The sequence below is a fragment of the Tyto alba genome, unplaced genomic scaffold (assembly GCF_018691265.1).
Source record: "Tyto alba isolate M040663 unplaced genomic scaffold, T.alba_DEE_v4.0 Super-Scaffold_22, whole genome shotgun sequence".
Taxonomy (NCBI): Eukaryota; Metazoa; Chordata; class Aves; order Strigiformes; family Tytonidae; genus Tyto; species Tyto alba.
Window position 1 is genome coordinate 29,930,007 of NW_024881296.1, and position 16,314 is coordinate 29,946,320.

Consider the following 16,314-nt stretch of genomic DNA (forward strand, 5'->3'; position numbering starts at 1 on the left):
TTCAGACCGACTTTATTAAAAATTCTAGACAATGAATATTGCTGTGATTCTAATTAGTAATTGGGCCTAACAATCCTCTTTTGTTCCGCAGGGACATTATCTTCGGTAAAGTGGTGCATTGTCAAGTGAGTCTAGCATTCCATCTCCTACAAGCTTTCGTATGATAATCAAGGCTGTCTATCATTAGTCAAATTTGCCCTTATTACTTTGTAGGTCAAGTCTTGCATTAAAGCATTCAGTAAATAGTGACCTTTGATAATCATATGAAAAACAATGGAAGATTTTACATTCGCTTCCTTGACCATGCTCTGGGAGAGAAAAAGCATTGTAACACTGAAATCTGTGAAAAAGTTTATAGGGCATATGTCATTTTCCTTTGGGAGAGAGAGCTGGGAGTAATTTTTTAGAGGCAAGCTGATCTTGGGCCAGCTTTGTGCAAAAACTAGGGCTTTAAGTGGAAAACCAGGATTTTATTTCACTCACCAAACTAAAACAGGTATTATAAAATATGAGAAAATAATTATTGCAGAAAGGTAAAAATATGTGATCACATAACTTACTGGCACTGCTGAGGAAGGTGCAGACTGGCAGCCAAAGTGCAGAGAGCACAGCCTGATGGCAAGGCAGGACATGAAGTCGGGAGGCTGTTTCTCCCCATGGCATCTCGGTTTCTGTGTCACACTGAGCTCTGGGAGGAAAGCCAGGAAGATGTTATCAGAGAAAGGGGACACAGGAGGGCACCCAGCTTCTGTTGCCTTTGAAAACCAACCCTAAAAGCAGAAAACTGTTATGAAAGGAGAACTAAAAGACTCTTAGTGGCTGGTGGACCCAGAGCCTTCACACCTTCCTCCTGTCCGCCTCCCTCCAGCAGCAACCGAAGCAAAGCATGAGCCGCAGTCACCAGTGAGGGACTTTAAAAAATGGATCACTGAAGGCCTCTTACTACATAAGTCACTGTTGTAAAAGGTTGCTTATCCTTTCCACTGGGAGTTTTGTAAAGCATATGCACAAATCTCTATTTTGCAAGAGCAAAGGCTTAAATTGTCCCTAATTGCTGTGCCGAACAGCTCTTTTCTCTTGTGCACCCCCTCAAGGACCAACATTAGCCCTTGGATACTGGAAAAACGGGTTCATTTACTCCATCCAGCTGGGTAATTTCTCCTTTCTATACTTTCTAGAAGTGAAATATGTGATAATCTGAACTAATTCACACACAACTTCCTCGTGAATTAGAGCCTCTGGCTTCTGCAGTCATTCCTCTGCAAATGCCTCAGAGGATTATCCTGGATTCAATATTCTGAACAAATAAACATCTACAAACAGGAATACACATTGAATGTTTTAATTAAAAGGCCTTTTTTTTTTGGATGGCAGTATGTGATTTATTATAATAAGCACATTCTCCCTTGAAAGTTTGTTTTATTTTTTTCTTTTTCTCTCTCTTCCTTCCTTTCTGCTTGCCCTGCAAGTTGTTCTGTCTTGATTGGACAGTTTGAGTGTCGATATAAGAAAGGATGAGAGAGAGACAGTGGCTGTGAAATCCAGTTGCTAACAGAATTGTCATCTTATACATCAGTTCAAAGCAACTTCTATTAGGGGACCTGAAAAGAGGTACAGACTATTATGTACCTGCCTATAGTAAAGCTATAATGCATCCTACTGATATATTTTCTGCTGGGTACTGTTACTGGGCAAGACGGATCGCAAATCACATTAACCAAGACAATTCTACCATTCCTAGGTCCTTATACATCTATCACTTCTTGCCCAATAATCCTTCAGATGGGAATCACTGTAAGAAAGTTGTTCTTGTTTGTGACTATTCTTTCAAGATGAAAATGGATGGCAATTGAAGATCACTGAAAATAGATTTAAGGATGTATTGAACAGCTTGCATGAAATGGGAAAACCCACCCCAGACATTAAATTTTTCCCAAGTTCATGGACATGAAAAGCCCAATAGTAGAAAAAATTAAAAAAGTGTTAAAATGCAGGCTCACAGTGGTGAGAAAGTTAGGGGAAGAAGGATGGCTGGGGAAAATCAGAGGTGAAGTACATCTTACTGCCCTCCTTCTCAAGCGGCCCAGAAAACAGGGGAAGGAGGTAATGCATTGGTCTCTTCCCCCCAAAACCTCCTGCTGCTCTAACGTAAACTGGAGGAGACGTGAGTGAAGAGCAATTTCCATGGTCCACGGCAAGCTTCCTTAAAAAAGCACACGTGAGTGTTCAGCCTGTCTATTAGATAGTGATGCAAATAGTACAAACACTGAACATAAATTTTTATGTACTCTGATACAGCCTCAGAGATAAAAGGATTAAATCCCACTTGTCCTAACATATGTTACTTCAAGGAGTTGACCTAAAGGATTAACCATTAAAAACAGAAAGGTAGTATACCAGAAGAAAAGAAAAATAATTTAAGATTTACCACATCAGCTCCTTTTGGATCCTCAATGGTTATCAGGTATCTTGCAATCAGTAGTCATAAAGCTGCTCGGAGAGTCAGAAACAGTAGAATGATACACATATTGCCTTTGCCCGCAGAGATCAGGATGCAGCCAGAGGCATGAGATTAGCTGAGGCTTCTCCTGACTCCCCTATCTCTCAGCAATAGAACAATTCCACTCATTTTAACGTGTGCATACAGGGTTTGACTTGACCCTTGGCAGGTTGGCACTCTGCTGGCAGTTTACACACTCTCCAAAGCAATATAATCAGTTATTAATTGTGAGCAGCCACTTCAGTCTCATATATGGGGTATAGCCAGAGAGACAAATGGCTCTCATTAAGCAGAGTCATTGATTTTTAGCACCAGTGATGATTGTCTGCTTTGGCCTCTTGCACAAAACTGTGGACAGAGTTTCAGTCCACTTTTCATGCGTCATATCTCTTCTACCTGCTTTAGAAAAGGACAAACTCCTTCTCATCCTCTCTTCTTTCCAGTCTAAGCATCCCTCAGTTTTACCAGCCCCCCCGATCTCCTTCACAGGAGCTGCTGAGAAAGCCTCTGCGGGGATTGCACTGTGTGGGTGCTGGGACCAGTGCCAGGACAGTGCTGGTGCATTACAGCAGCAGGTCCCCCCTGCCACAAATCCCAGGTCTGCCCCAGTGTGGTGTGCCCTCACGGGTACACACCTCATCACCGTGCACACCACCAAGGCTTGTGCCATCCCCTGTCACTTGTCCTTTGAAATCAAGGCAAACCAGTGCTGAAGCTGGCCTTTTGTGAGAAGTATTTGGCCGTCTGGTTATTTGTGTTAAAGCCCAGCAGAGCCAGAAACCAGGTAAATGAAAAACCTGTGGAGAGTCATAAGCCTGGAAAAAAAACATGGTCTTGGCAAAGCTAGTCATTAGCCAGGTCCTTTGACTTCCTTCCTCCCATGGCAGCTTTACAGTGGTTTGCCTGCATCCTTTCCCAACACTGATCATTTGTTATGTGTTCTTAGATGGTCTGCCTGCATTACTGGTGGGATAATCCCTTTCTTATCTTCCCTTGGACCTCGTGTTGCTAACAACCCAGTCCTTCCTTTCAAAGTCTTACATACTTCTGCCTACTTCCCTCCTAAGCTGTAAATCCACTTAATCCCTTTCCAGAGTTTATACCTCAGAAACTTGAATTCTTTTGAGTATTGCAATGGCTGCTTTCTAAATCTCACCGTAAAGAACTTGATCTCACACAATACAGGTATAGGAAAGGAAAAAATGCTAAGCAGAAAATGAATACCAAGAGAATCTAATATTTCATTAATGAGAGCTGCTGAGCAGCTTCCAATTTACTTCTGCCTCCTGGCAGGAATAAGGTCAAAACGAGGACATTTTTCATTCATGTACCTCACTTGAATGTTCAGTACCCTCAATTTTATAGTATTTCTCAGGTATTCTCAGATTTTTCTGCTTCTCTGATGTAAGTCTGTTAATTTTTTAAAAATTATTTTTATTTACTGCATAGCTGTAAAGTAAGAAAGTAATCACACGAGGGTTTGAGACATCTCTTTGCTTATGGCCCAAATATAAAGCTCATTAAGTTGGCCAGGTGGCTTCAAACAAAACGGCCACTCGATCAATCTGTTACCCTGCCTCCAACAATAGCCAGTAGCAGAGGCTGAGGGAAAAAAACATAAGAAAAGGCCCATGCAGCATGCACAGTGTGTCCTTCTGCCTATCTGTAGTTTAGGGAACTTCAAGAAAAATGTTGGGGATTTATTTGTACTATGGTGCACAATAGTTCTTGATGGATCTTTTTCCACACATACAGAGAAATAATGTTTTAACACCCAGCATTTAATCATTTTAACCCACTAATACTTTTCACATCTGAAGCATCTTATGAAAGTGACTTCCACAGCTGAAATACACATTGTCTGAAAAAGCACATCCTCTCGCCTTGCCTAACTGCTGTCTCTGGTAATTTCACTTGGGTTGTTTTGGTTTGTGTCTTTAAAAATGTAAAGAAAACCTCTTATCTGTTCATCTCCACTTCAGCTCTGAGCTGGAGTCCTCGTCTGTTTATTTGTTCTTTGCAGAGCCCATTACACACCTTTCTCCATGGCTCACGTAGTTCTGAGTTGAGCAAGCCTGCATGGAACATGGCAAATGCCGAGGCACAACAACATGCTCAGTGGCACATTCAGTGTTTCCTTCCTAATAATTGCCAAGCCTCTGTTTGCATCCACTACCTCTGCCTCGTGGGAGCTGATGCTGTCCCTGAACTGCCCAGGGTGGCTCCAGCACTTCTGCCCTGAGCAGTGCTGGCATGCTGGTGTGGGTGCTGGTGGCTGGTTTTCTCCCTCCCTGTTACTTTGCATGTGTTGATAAGGAATTTTATGGGTCATTTTTTCAAAGTACTCAAAGTACTTCAAAAGAGATCCTTTTGCAATTCTTTATGATCCTTCTTCATTTTTACTACCTTGAATAATTTTGTATCATCAGTAAGTTTTGCACATCCGTTCACCTCCCTTTCCTGAGAGATCTGGAAGTATACTGAGCAGATCTAGTAATCACCTTCCACTGTGAAAACAGACCCTGATTTTTGTTTCCAATTATAAACAGTTATTGATCTATATGAATACCTTCTCTTCTACCCCATGACACTTCACCAAAGCTCTTTGAAACTGAAAAGCACAGTAGCTCATTCGTTTCAATCCCCATGTTCGTTCACTCTTTCAAAGAGACATGGCTTTCCTCAGCAAAAACTACACAACTTTTCCTCAAGACACTGTAGTTATCCTCCTTTCCTTCTTCCAGCTGAGATTGTTTAGCTTTACCCTAGTTCCAGACAGCAGTTTACCAGGGTGACCCCTTCCTGCAACCCCATGGAACATTTTCTTCAACGTTGGCATGTGTCACCTCCTCCATCCCTGGCCTCTTGTCTTCTCAGCCAGAAGACTCTTAAAATACTGGGCTGCCTGATGATGGTATTGTGAGTAGCTTTTCAGCAATTATACTGTGTTTTCTTTGTTTGGACAGAGCATACAGGTTTACAGAAGGCATATTTCTATTTCTAGCAGCTTTCTTCATTCAGTTGTTCATCTGTGCTGAACTATTTATTTTTATTTTATTTGGCTGTATATGTATTTTAAGCCTCTAATCAGGTAGTTTAAACATTCTTCATAACACTGAAGCATTTACCCTTACTGTCCTTTTAATTTCTTTATAGAAAGAAGGCTTATTCTAATATTGTTCTCCTTTTGAAATGAAATGCGGTAGGCTCTTGGCTCTTCCATTTCTACAAGAATATTGAATTTGAAATGCTATAGCCAGTATAACAGAGCATCTTTGTGACAGTTACATCTTGAACTACCCCTGCTCAGCACTGAAGCAAGATTTGCTTTTTTTCCTCTCATTAAGTATCAGGCAAAGTGCTAAAAGAAACCATCATCTATGGTATCTAAAATGGAGTCCCAGAACTGTGCTCCATTATGCAATTTATTCAGCCTTAGTGGGAGCAGCTGAAAACTTCCATTATTATTCTGTTTTCTGTCTTTACAGCTCCTGTGACTTTGTTTAGAGGTGAATGTCACCATCCTGGTCAAGGGGTTGTTTGTATACCTGAATTCTCTGCTCTTCGTACTTGGGCAAGGAATGTCAGAGCACTGAGTTTCTGTGATATTTAATGAAACAGTTAAGCTTCCTCATCCAATGCATTATTTTTTCCTGCATTTGAAATGGGTGTTCTTTTCTCTAGATTGCACCATAACAAAAGGCCATTCAACTGTACAATTTTTCTTAACTGCTGTCAGCATATAAGGCACTGCAGGTCAGCAAAGGCGAGTTATTACCTGCAGCCCCTGCATGAACAAATCCCTCAGTTGTTGAATCTAGCACAGAGACTCGTGCCGAGCCCTTCGCCTCATCTCTTACCCACATCTGACCTGCAGAGCTCCAGCTCTTTTCCCATCTGTTCCATGAACACCAGCCAAGGGTGGCTGGAGCAGACACTGAAAGCTATCAGAACATTATTTTGAAATAATGTTAGATGACACAGCAGATGGAGAGGGGAAGAGGGGGTTATATGGATCCTCTTTTCACGGATAGGCTGATTTCCCCTGTAAAATGCCCCTGATTAGGCTGGTGAAGACTGAGCACATAGTTGACTCTGCAGTGACTTTGGGAGCGTGCAGGTTAAATTTCTGCAGCGCTGCGTGCACACAGCGCACAAGGTCGCAGCAGTTATTACGAATGGGAGCCTGAACCTAGTTACTGGCTCCTCAAGAGAAAGCCATGTCCCTTCAGTACCTACAACAGCTGCTGCTTTTTGGCAAAGGTACAAATAGTAAAAACAATCCCAGAGAGGTGCTAAAAGCAAAGAATCGATCGTTATCACTGCCTCAGCTTGGGGAAAGGGATAAACAGACTGTAATAAGTGTCAGCTTTCTACAACTGCTCTTTCTCAGTGGGGAATAAGACTATCCACTCCTCTCCAGCTAAGCAGAGGTCAGGGCCATGCCAGAGGAAGCAGCTACTATTAGCACACATGACAAACAGATCTGGTGTGTTGGTGGGATCTGCCTGAACTAAATAACCGGTTGAAATAAGAGCAGCTAACCACTGTCGTGGCTGATGCAGATCCTCGAGTATTTTTGTTTCTTAACAGGAAAACAAGACGTTTCAAACCTTCAGAGAAACTTTAGGTAGCCTGAAAGGGCCAGTCTGTCCCTGGAAAAATGCATGGTATCTATCAATGCATCTAGCTCAGGGCTGGCCCAGCCTGGTGGGGCTGCCATGTCAGCGCATGGGACTCGATCCTCCTCGCTCAGTGCTTCTCTGAGCAGCCACTGCAAGTTGTCTGAACACAAGAAGATTCTAGAAGAAGCAAATACAGACCAAAGTACCCACAGAAAAAGTTTATTCCTGGAGGTTGATTTATGCCCATCAAAAAAGCAGGTTTGAAAGAATTCACACCTGTTTAACATGACTATGAATATCCCCTGTGCCAGTCTTGGGGTATAATTATTTTCCCAGCTATGTTTGTCTTGCCAGCAGCAAATGTATTAAACTTTGCTGTGATCCAAGCCAGAGAAATAAGAAAAAAGCCTCTACAGCTGCTGTTAGGCATGGCGGCTGTGTTATGACTGTGTGCCACTTGACTATGTGCAACAGTGTTAGGTTGTTATGCAGTGTGGTCTTGATTCTCCAGAATAAAACCACCCCTCTGCCAAGTCACTTCCACTGTGGGACTGAAGCTCTTTATATTTTTCCTTACAAAAAAAAAATATCTGGTCCAGCTCCAGAAAACATTATTGAATTCAAATCTGTGTTACAAATAAATCTAGAGTTTGCTCGAATCTTCTCTGTTGACTCAAGGCTCAGGGTTTTTCTCTCCCCTTTCAGTTGGTCCTTTCTATTCTCCTTCCACAACACTTTTTTCTTTTCTACCTTTACCCGTACTGTCACAGAGGAATCCTAGAAGCATCCAAAGGGATATTGCAGCATGACACACACTAACACGTCCAGGAGCCTATTTTTAAAATGTAACTTTAAGACTGCCCAGTGCAAGTTAATGAGAGGAAACTCTCATTTGTCATTTTGCAGAAACAACATCACAGAGGAGTGATTTATAATGGCCATATCCAAACATCTGAAGACATAGTCCACCCACGTATACCCCTCTGCTTGTGTGCTGGTTGTCTGCTATCCCACAACCTCTCCACACAGCAACCTCTTGCTAATGCATCTTGCTTATGAACAAAAGGAGGGTGAAGGGTTTTCTTTATGTTTTGTTTTTTGTTTTTCTGATAACCAGGAATAGTACAGACAGAAATGTGGTGTCTTTTTTTTTTTTTTTTATCTCTTGCTATCAAGGTGGTTACACAGACAGCTCTTCATGTTTGAATTTGTTTTTGTGGGCTAGCAACACCAGCGTTTAGTTCCCCTGTGGTGTGGTGTGATATGAGGGCGCCAAAAACCAGGCCCTCTCTCTTCATTATTACCTCAGCAATCTTGCTTATGTGGAGTGGAGAGCTGGAATAGCAAACCTGCATCAGTGTGGCATGTTGATTTATAAGGTGGCATAAACACACAGTGCCACTCTGAGGCTGAGCATTACTTTGGTTTGCTGCCCCACTTCTATTAGTGTTATGTCACTTGAGAGTTACTTAGTCAGAGCTCCTTTCATACACAGACGTGCAGTCAGAGCTCACTTCCCCGCTTGGTTCCATGTGTGCTGGTGCTGCCCCAGTCCCACTGGGGCCACTGGGGCCACCGGTCCCTCGCTCGGGCGCTGGGCAGTGAGGATGCCCGGGGTGGTGCTGATTGCTGCCAACGCTGCTTGCAGAGTGCAGATGGTCCTCTGGGGTTTGGGCCTGCACAAACCTAACAACTCTGAAAATCACTTTATTCTTTCAGGTGGCCTCACCTGAATTCATGGACTACCTAAATTTACAGCATGGAAAGCCATCCTTTTGAAGACAACTTTTTTTTTTTTTTTTTTTTTTTTTTTTTTTTCCTTCTTCTATTTCAGTGTCCTGGCTGGTCCTGAGTGAAATTTTCCCTGGCGGGATCAGAGGACGGGCCATGGCTTTGACATCTAGCATGAACTGGGGTATAAATCTCCTCATCTCCTTGACATTTTTGACTGTAACTGGTAAGATTTCTGTGTCCTTCCATGTTGATATTCTTCTTCTTCTATTGGGCAAAATATATCTTTCCTATACAAACAATATTGATAAAATTGTAGCCGTGATGCTCCAGGAGCCAAATTCAGATGTCTTTTTAGGTGTTGTTTGTTAGTGTAACTTCCCTGTTTCCACTGTATCTTTCTAAGTTTGTTCTAGTAATTACAGCCTCATGATGCTGGACATCAGAGCACCTTGCACATCAACTCCATAGGCTGTGAACCTTAGTTCTTAAAAACGCCATTGTCTTAGGTGGTTGAAAATACATAATATTTAGTATTTAGTCCCACATCTTCTGAAGTCAATGGAAGTTCTGCTCTAGATCAGACCACAGCTTTTCTGATCAAACATTTTAAAGACAATCCCATCAAAGTCATTCCTTTTCACAGGAATATCTTAGCTTTGAGAAAACTACCTTTAGAAAAAGATGTCTTTGTAAGGCAAAAATGTTTCAGGTTTTAATGTGAGAAAGTAGACTACCATATAGTAACTTACAATGTGATGATAAACAACAGAAAATGTTAAATGCTGATGTTGAAATTCATGCATTGGCCAATGCTTTTTCCTAATTTAATTTCATAAGAAGTTTTGCAAATTTTAGTTTGCAGTCTTATTCTGAGGAAAATATGTGCTGAAAATCAAAATATATAAGGGAACAGAAATTCTAAGTTTCCTTTAACTTTACATTACTCTCCAATGGAGGCAGGCAATCAACCACAAAAAGTCGAGGTGGTTTTAATCTTGTTAGATGCATTTTGAGACAGATTGTAAAATGAATGTGATCTGTGTCTAAAATGGGTTTCACACTGGTGTTTTCTTTTCTTTATTAAAAAAAAAAAAAATAGAGAGAGAGAAAACCACCTGAGTATTATCTTGATTAAAACTAGGAAATATATGGCAGGTCAAACTCATTGTGTCCACACTAGATCGTTAGTTAGATCAAGGGTCTTCTTCAGAAGCATATCATCAAGTTGTACCCACTCACGCAGAACTGTGCTCCTGACCTACACAAGCTTTTGGACAACACCAAACTAGAAAATGCACAGTGAACTCACTCCAGCTGACAACATTTGCTCAGTCCTTGGACCAGACTAGAGCTATTCCTAAGGAAATGTCCCCAGAAATAAATAGTGCAGATCTCAGGTCCTCAGCACCAACTGTTTCACCTGAATGTCCCCTCCTATCAGGCAGCATTACTTGTTAATGCACACCTAGTCATTATTCTTGTCTCATCAATGTACGTAAAGCTGCAGTTATTCTGTTGGTTTAGCTGGATCTAATCTGGATTTATGGAAGTGTAACTACAAGCAAATGTGCGTTCCTAGTCTATGGCAAAAAGGCAGAACTGGAAGTTCTGACTCCACATGAATGCATGTGGAAGTCACAGTGGACAGCAGCCCCTACACTTTGGTGTCTGATGCAGAAGATACCAGCTGGATTAGCAGCTTCAGCTTCAATTTTTAGATCATGACACAACTGGTAAACGTCTCAACTGTTTGGCTTAGTTTTAGCAGGGAAAAGGGCTAAGGGGGCTGCATCATCCTGTTGGGTTTGTAGGTGTTTTATTTTCCAGGGGCTGCAGAGTGCATGTCAGCCTGGGGACCTACCTGCCCCTGGACTGTAGGCTCAGAAAACCACTAGTGTTGGAGAGAGCCCAGAGGAGGCCAGGAAGATGATCAGGGGGCTGGAGCACCTCCCGTATGAGGCCAGGCTGAGAGAGTTGGGGTTGTTCAGCCTGGAGAAGAGGAGGCTCTGGGGAGACCTTACAGCGGCCTTCCAGTACATAAAGGGGGCTACAGGAAAGATGAAGATGGACTCTTTATCAGGGAGTGTAGTGATAGGATGAGGGGTAATGGTTTTAAACTGACAGTGGATAGATTTAGATTAGATATACGGAAGAAATTCTTTTCTGTGAGGGTGGTGAGACACTGGGGCAGGTTGCCCAGAGCAGCTGTGGCTGCCCCCTCCCTGGAAGGGTTCAAGGCCAGGTTGGACGGGGCTTTGAGTAACCTGATCTAGTGGAAGGTGTCCCTGCCCTTGGCAAGGGGGTTGGAAATATATGGTCTTTAAGGTCCCTTACAACCCAAACCATCCTGTGATTCTTGTCTGGCCCCAATAGGAGTTCACTCTTAGATCCCTTTCTGACACAGAACCCATGACCTGCAGTGTAAATGCTGGGAATTGGCAAGTGGGGAGGATCAGCTGGAGACAACTGCAATAGTGTGAAAAATGTTTGGTTTTGCTCCATGAAAGAATATGCAACAAAACCAGGCATGGGTGGAAATTCAAGGCACTTGTGACCCCTGGTGCCTATGCACAAACCAGTAACAGTGGCTACTCCCTGTTTTCATCCAGAGTGACCACAAACATAGTAAATCAGTAGGCTCATGATAAATGCGTCTGTATGGGCTCATCAATTTTCTTTCATAAGGAGTATCAGAAAAAGCAAAATCTCTCTTCTTTTTCAAATTATGGCCATGCATAAATAAATGAGCCAAGAATAACAGTTTAGCTTCTTTCTAACATCTCCTGTGCAATAGGGGACGTATCCTAGAAAAATGCAGCCACAGGAAAAAAAAAAAAATATTTGAAAATTAAAAGACATGTTTTTTTTCCTTTGTAGAGCTCATTGGTTTGTCCTGGGTGTGCTTCATTTACACAATAATGAGCCTAGCAGCCCTGGCTTTTGTTATTGTGTTTATACCAGAGACGAAAGGATGCTCTTTGGAGCAAATATCCATGGAACTAGCTAAACAGTAAGTACTGAGCAAGGCTATGACCACATCGCACAGGACAAAGCCTTTCAATGTCGCATGCTAAAAAAAGAGGAAACCATGCTGCTTTTTTTTTTCTGGAAAAATCAGATTCTCTCAAAGCTTGAGCTTGTCCATGTTGATCTCAGTGGCCAAGCAAACATTTTGTTGGTGCTGAAGGACTGGCCCTAAAGGAACGCTGGTTTCCAGCACTGCTGTGAGGAACGCCTGGAGCCAGGCCTGGCTCCCCAGCACTTTTGCTGCCTCGTGTGCCTGGAGGGGTGGGCAAATGTATTCTCACATTTAGAGCTGTGTGTCTTGGCTTCCATGCAGAAAAAGGGAAAGAGAGAGCCCCTATCTCAAATACTTCAGGGCTTCGTGTGAGTTTTGATAGCTCCTCTAGATGGGCATTTTTTGGTGCTGTGCCTCTGTAGACTCTATGAGCTCATACCCTGAAAAGGCTCTTCCAGCATGAGTTTTGTGTCCCCACCTCACCACGTAAAGAGGGTAGAAGAGCAATGAGAGGGAGAGAGAGTGTTGGTGATGTGAATGCCATGTGTCTGCTCCTTTCATTCTGACTGGTTTTGTGTCTTTTGACTCTACCTGTCTTTTCTCACCCCTCAGAGGTAGAGTGGCCCTTGAAATTACGTATGTTCAACAAAAGTAGGACATCAATTTGGAGAACAGAATTAAAAAGTCTGTTGATACACATGCTGTTTACTTACAGGCTCCAAAGGCAGGTGTCATTGACCATAAATCAACTGGCAATTTTCACCATCAATTTGATACTGGCCCCATTCTTTTCAGTTGTTTTAGGTCATAGAAAATTATAGGAAAAACTAAACAGCCCTGTTTTTTCAAATGCAGCACTCTCCTGATCTGCTCAGAGCTGCTCTGCAGCAGCTACTTGCTTTTTTGGACTAATCTCAGAAGTTATCAGCATAATGAATAAAAGGATAAAAAAAATTATAGGGGAAACGATATAGCAGACAGAATTCTTGTAGGGCTGATGATCTTGGGGTGAGAGTCAGGCCTCAGCCCGGCTGGTGCAAGCTGCTCCAGGGAGGCAGCACCCCCAGTTAATCCGCAAGCCCCGGTTTGGCAGAGCGAGGCAGACTCCTTCAGTCTCTCCCTGTGGGCTGCCGGCAAGGCAAATGGCACCCGGAGGAAGAGGCTTGAAGGCACAGGTAGAAATATTCCGACTGAAAATAAGACACCTACTTTTTGGCAGCGGAAGTAATTAACGTGTGAACAGCCCAGTGCAACGGGTCATCCCGTATTACCAGAGAATATTTTTGTCTAAAGGGTACGCTGCAACTGATCCAGGCTTGAAGGAGATTGCTTATGGGCTAATTAAGAGCAATTATTCCAGTGCAGAAAGCCCGGAGCTAACCGTGCTGCCGGAGCCCCCGGGCTCTCCCTCGCAGCGGTCGCTGCTTCGCGGACTGAGATACCGGCGGGTTCGGTCCAGACCGAGCTGCCCCCGCCTCCCGCCTCTTTAAAGACATAAATCCACGCGGGAACCGGAGCCGGGGTGGGGAGGAGCCGGAGCCGGGGATCTGGCGAGGGGGGAACAGGACCCGGGGATGGGGGGGGCGGGGAGGAGCTGGACTATGGGGGGAGCCGGAGCTGGGGATGCGTCGGAGGGGGGAGCCGGAGCTGGGGATGGGGAAACTGGAACCGGGGGGTGAGCCGTAGCCAGGGCTGCGTGGGGAGGGGGGGGGGGGGGAGCCCCGGTCGGAGCGTGCGGCGGGGGCGCCCCCCCGCGGGCCGGCGGGGAAGCGCCGCGGGCCGCCGGGGCACCCCCGGGGTGTTGGGTGGTTTAGCGGGGGTGCACTCAGCCGGCCCGGGGGGCAGCCGTGCCCCCAGCGGCAGCGGCTGTAGCGGGGAGGGAGCTCTGGCAGCTGTGTTCTGTGGCAAACCTTCGTGGTTTTGTTTGTTTTTTTGTTTGTTTTTTTTTTTTTTTTTTTTTTTTTTGTTTTGTTTTGTTGGGTTTTTTTTATTTTTTTTTTTTTTTTTCTTTCTGCCTCTCCAGGAAATACGTGAAGACCCCCCTGTGCTGGGTGAGCCAGCGCAGGGAGAAACTGGTGCCGGTGGAACTTGCCAAGCGAGAGAAAGAGCAGCTCTACTAGACCCGGGGCAGTCAAAGCAGCCTTCACCAAAAGTCTGATTTAAAAAAAAAAAAAAAAAGTAAAAAAGTTCAGTGATGCTCACACACTGATGGGACACATTGCATCTTTATTATACACAAGATATTCTCTCTTTCATTTCTTATTAGAACTTCTTTCAGTGGCAGTTTACAGCCAGCATTAAAGATTGTTGTAGTTTATAACTTACTGGAAATCTAGGCTCTGTCTGTTTCAAACCACCATCCCTCACCTCCCCTGAGGTTACTCACCTCTTACAGACAGGAGGTGAATGGAAATTGGAATATTGTGCACAGTTCTAGTTATCCATATTCAACAAGCGTTCGGGCTGGAAGAGGTGCAAAGAACGACTGGGGTGCAAAGGAGAAGGAAGAGTCTCACAGGAGACGTCCACCAAAGATAGGTCTGTTTAGCCTAGCAAAAAAGGGGCTGAAAAGGGTTAACAACTCTCTGCCAGTAAGTTAGGGACGACAACACTAGGGAGTAAAAATGGACAGCTACGGAGTGTGAACGATGATGTCAGTGCCGAACAACTGGGTATGAACTGTTTATGAATTAATTTAGGCTTCAGCTTAACAAGACCCAAGGAAGGATCTCGTTCATCAGAACTAAATTATTTATAACACAGAGCATGCTCAGCTTATAAGAGGAACTTTACATACAGTTTCCTGGGAGGGCCAGAATTCAGTGACCTAGGAAAAGCTCCTAAGAAAATACTGTCAAATAGTTTGGGGAGGGGGGAGACATTTGCATAATCAATTACTCTAGGTTGAGGGTGACCTCACAGAAGAGGAAATAAGATTTCTTTGGTTTCCCAGTCCCAGCAAAGTTGAGAGCTGGAGGTACCAGAGTTGATGCCAAAATAATTTTATTTCTCAACACAGGGCACACTAGACTTTGACTTTTGGATTCAGAAAGTGAGAACTGTGTGGTATAGGGCAGCACAAAGGGAGTTCAGAAACTGCAATCACTGCAAATCATAAATGACGTCAAATTCTTGGTTATTGCTTAGCAAGTTTATCCTGAAGTACTCAACAAGCCTCTACAAAAGGCTATATATATGGCTTTCACAAAAGAACGTAGGTCTTTTTTTTCTTAGAAGGTTAACAGATTTTGTTGGAATGATCAGTAGATAAATATTTATTAGCAGATAAATAAATGGTTCTTTGTTTAAAGAAAAAAAAAAAAACATGCTTTAAAAGCATGCTTGCTGTCTCAGCAGCCATACAGCAGCATTTCTTCCAGCATTTAGTTGAGGAAGCAAGACTGACACTGTCAGCTGGAGTACTTTGAACTAAGCACATGATCCCAATTTATTTGCTGTCTCACAGCATTAAAACCACCTGACTGTGTCCTGCACTGAGGGAACAGTGACTTAATGATCTAGGTAAAGTTTTGCTTCTGAGCAGAGCAGATCAGTTCTGATCAGATTCTCACATGGTCACACTTCTAGATACTGACACTGTAAATTTGTAAAAGCATGTCTGTTCAGACAGTGTGTTCAAAACCTGAAAAGAAACTATTGAAGCCAAGATCATGATTTGCCAGAAGTCATGGGAAATTTAGCTACCTCGGGATGGGAACCTGCTGGCCAAATCTGTACCAGAACTTTCCTGCATCGTAAGCTTTAAGGGAACCAATATCAAAACCCTGTCGGGCTTTTGGTACGAAGGTCAGGTAAATAGTTATGACAACACAGGAGTTTTAATTACGCAGATCCCCTGTCATCTAAACCAATCCAAACTCTGAATTGTGAGGCCACTGGCTAGCTGGTCAGTTTATGGCCACCTTATTTCTTCTGTCCTGATCCCAGAGCCAGCAGTCCTTCCAATAACCTCATGGGTGCCATGAGAGTGAGCTGCTTTCAGGGGTGCCTATGGTCATATGTATAAGGCTTGGCAAGATGCAGTTTTTGGCATACAAAGTGTAGCAAAGATAAAGTAAAATCTCCTTATAAGGGTCCATGTGAGCCCTTTTGATATAGTCTATAAGCAGCGAGAGACCAAACTCACTGTCGTGGTTTGAGCCCAGAGGGCAACTGAGCACCATGCAGCTGCTCGCTCCCCCATTCCCTCCCAGCGGCACAGGGGGCACGGAATGGGGGGTGCAGTCACTCCCACCGCTTCTTCCTCCTCAGGGGGAAGACTCCTCGCATTCTTCTCCTGCTCCAGCGTGGTTCCCCTCTCACAGGAGACAGTCCTCCATGGCCTTTCAGACAGTGGGGCTGCACACCCGAGACGTAGGTGACTCAGATCAAAGGCTCCATCAGAAGCAGTAAGCAAAAAGGCCTTTTGCTCTCAT

The 16,314-nt window shown here is 43.7% G+C and overlaps 1 protein-coding gene across 1 annotated transcript in view; it reads left to right on the forward strand.

The window, feature by feature from the left end:
* The window catches only part of SLC2A12 (solute carrier family 2 member 12), a 33,478-nt gene extending 17,466 nt beyond the window's left edge, over positions 1-16,012 (forward strand). Inside the window, exons 3-5 of the mRNA XM_032983264.2 lie at positions 8,960-9,082; positions 11,737-11,869; positions 13,902-16,012. Of these exons, the coding sequence (XP_032839155.2) occupies positions 8,960-9,082; positions 11,737-11,869; positions 13,902-13,998 (353 nt within the window). The 3' untranslated portion in view covers positions 13,999-16,012. The remainder of the gene's footprint in view (positions 1-8,959; positions 9,083-11,736; positions 11,870-13,901) is intronic.
* The last annotated feature ends 302 nt before the right edge of the window (positions 16,013-16,314 follow it).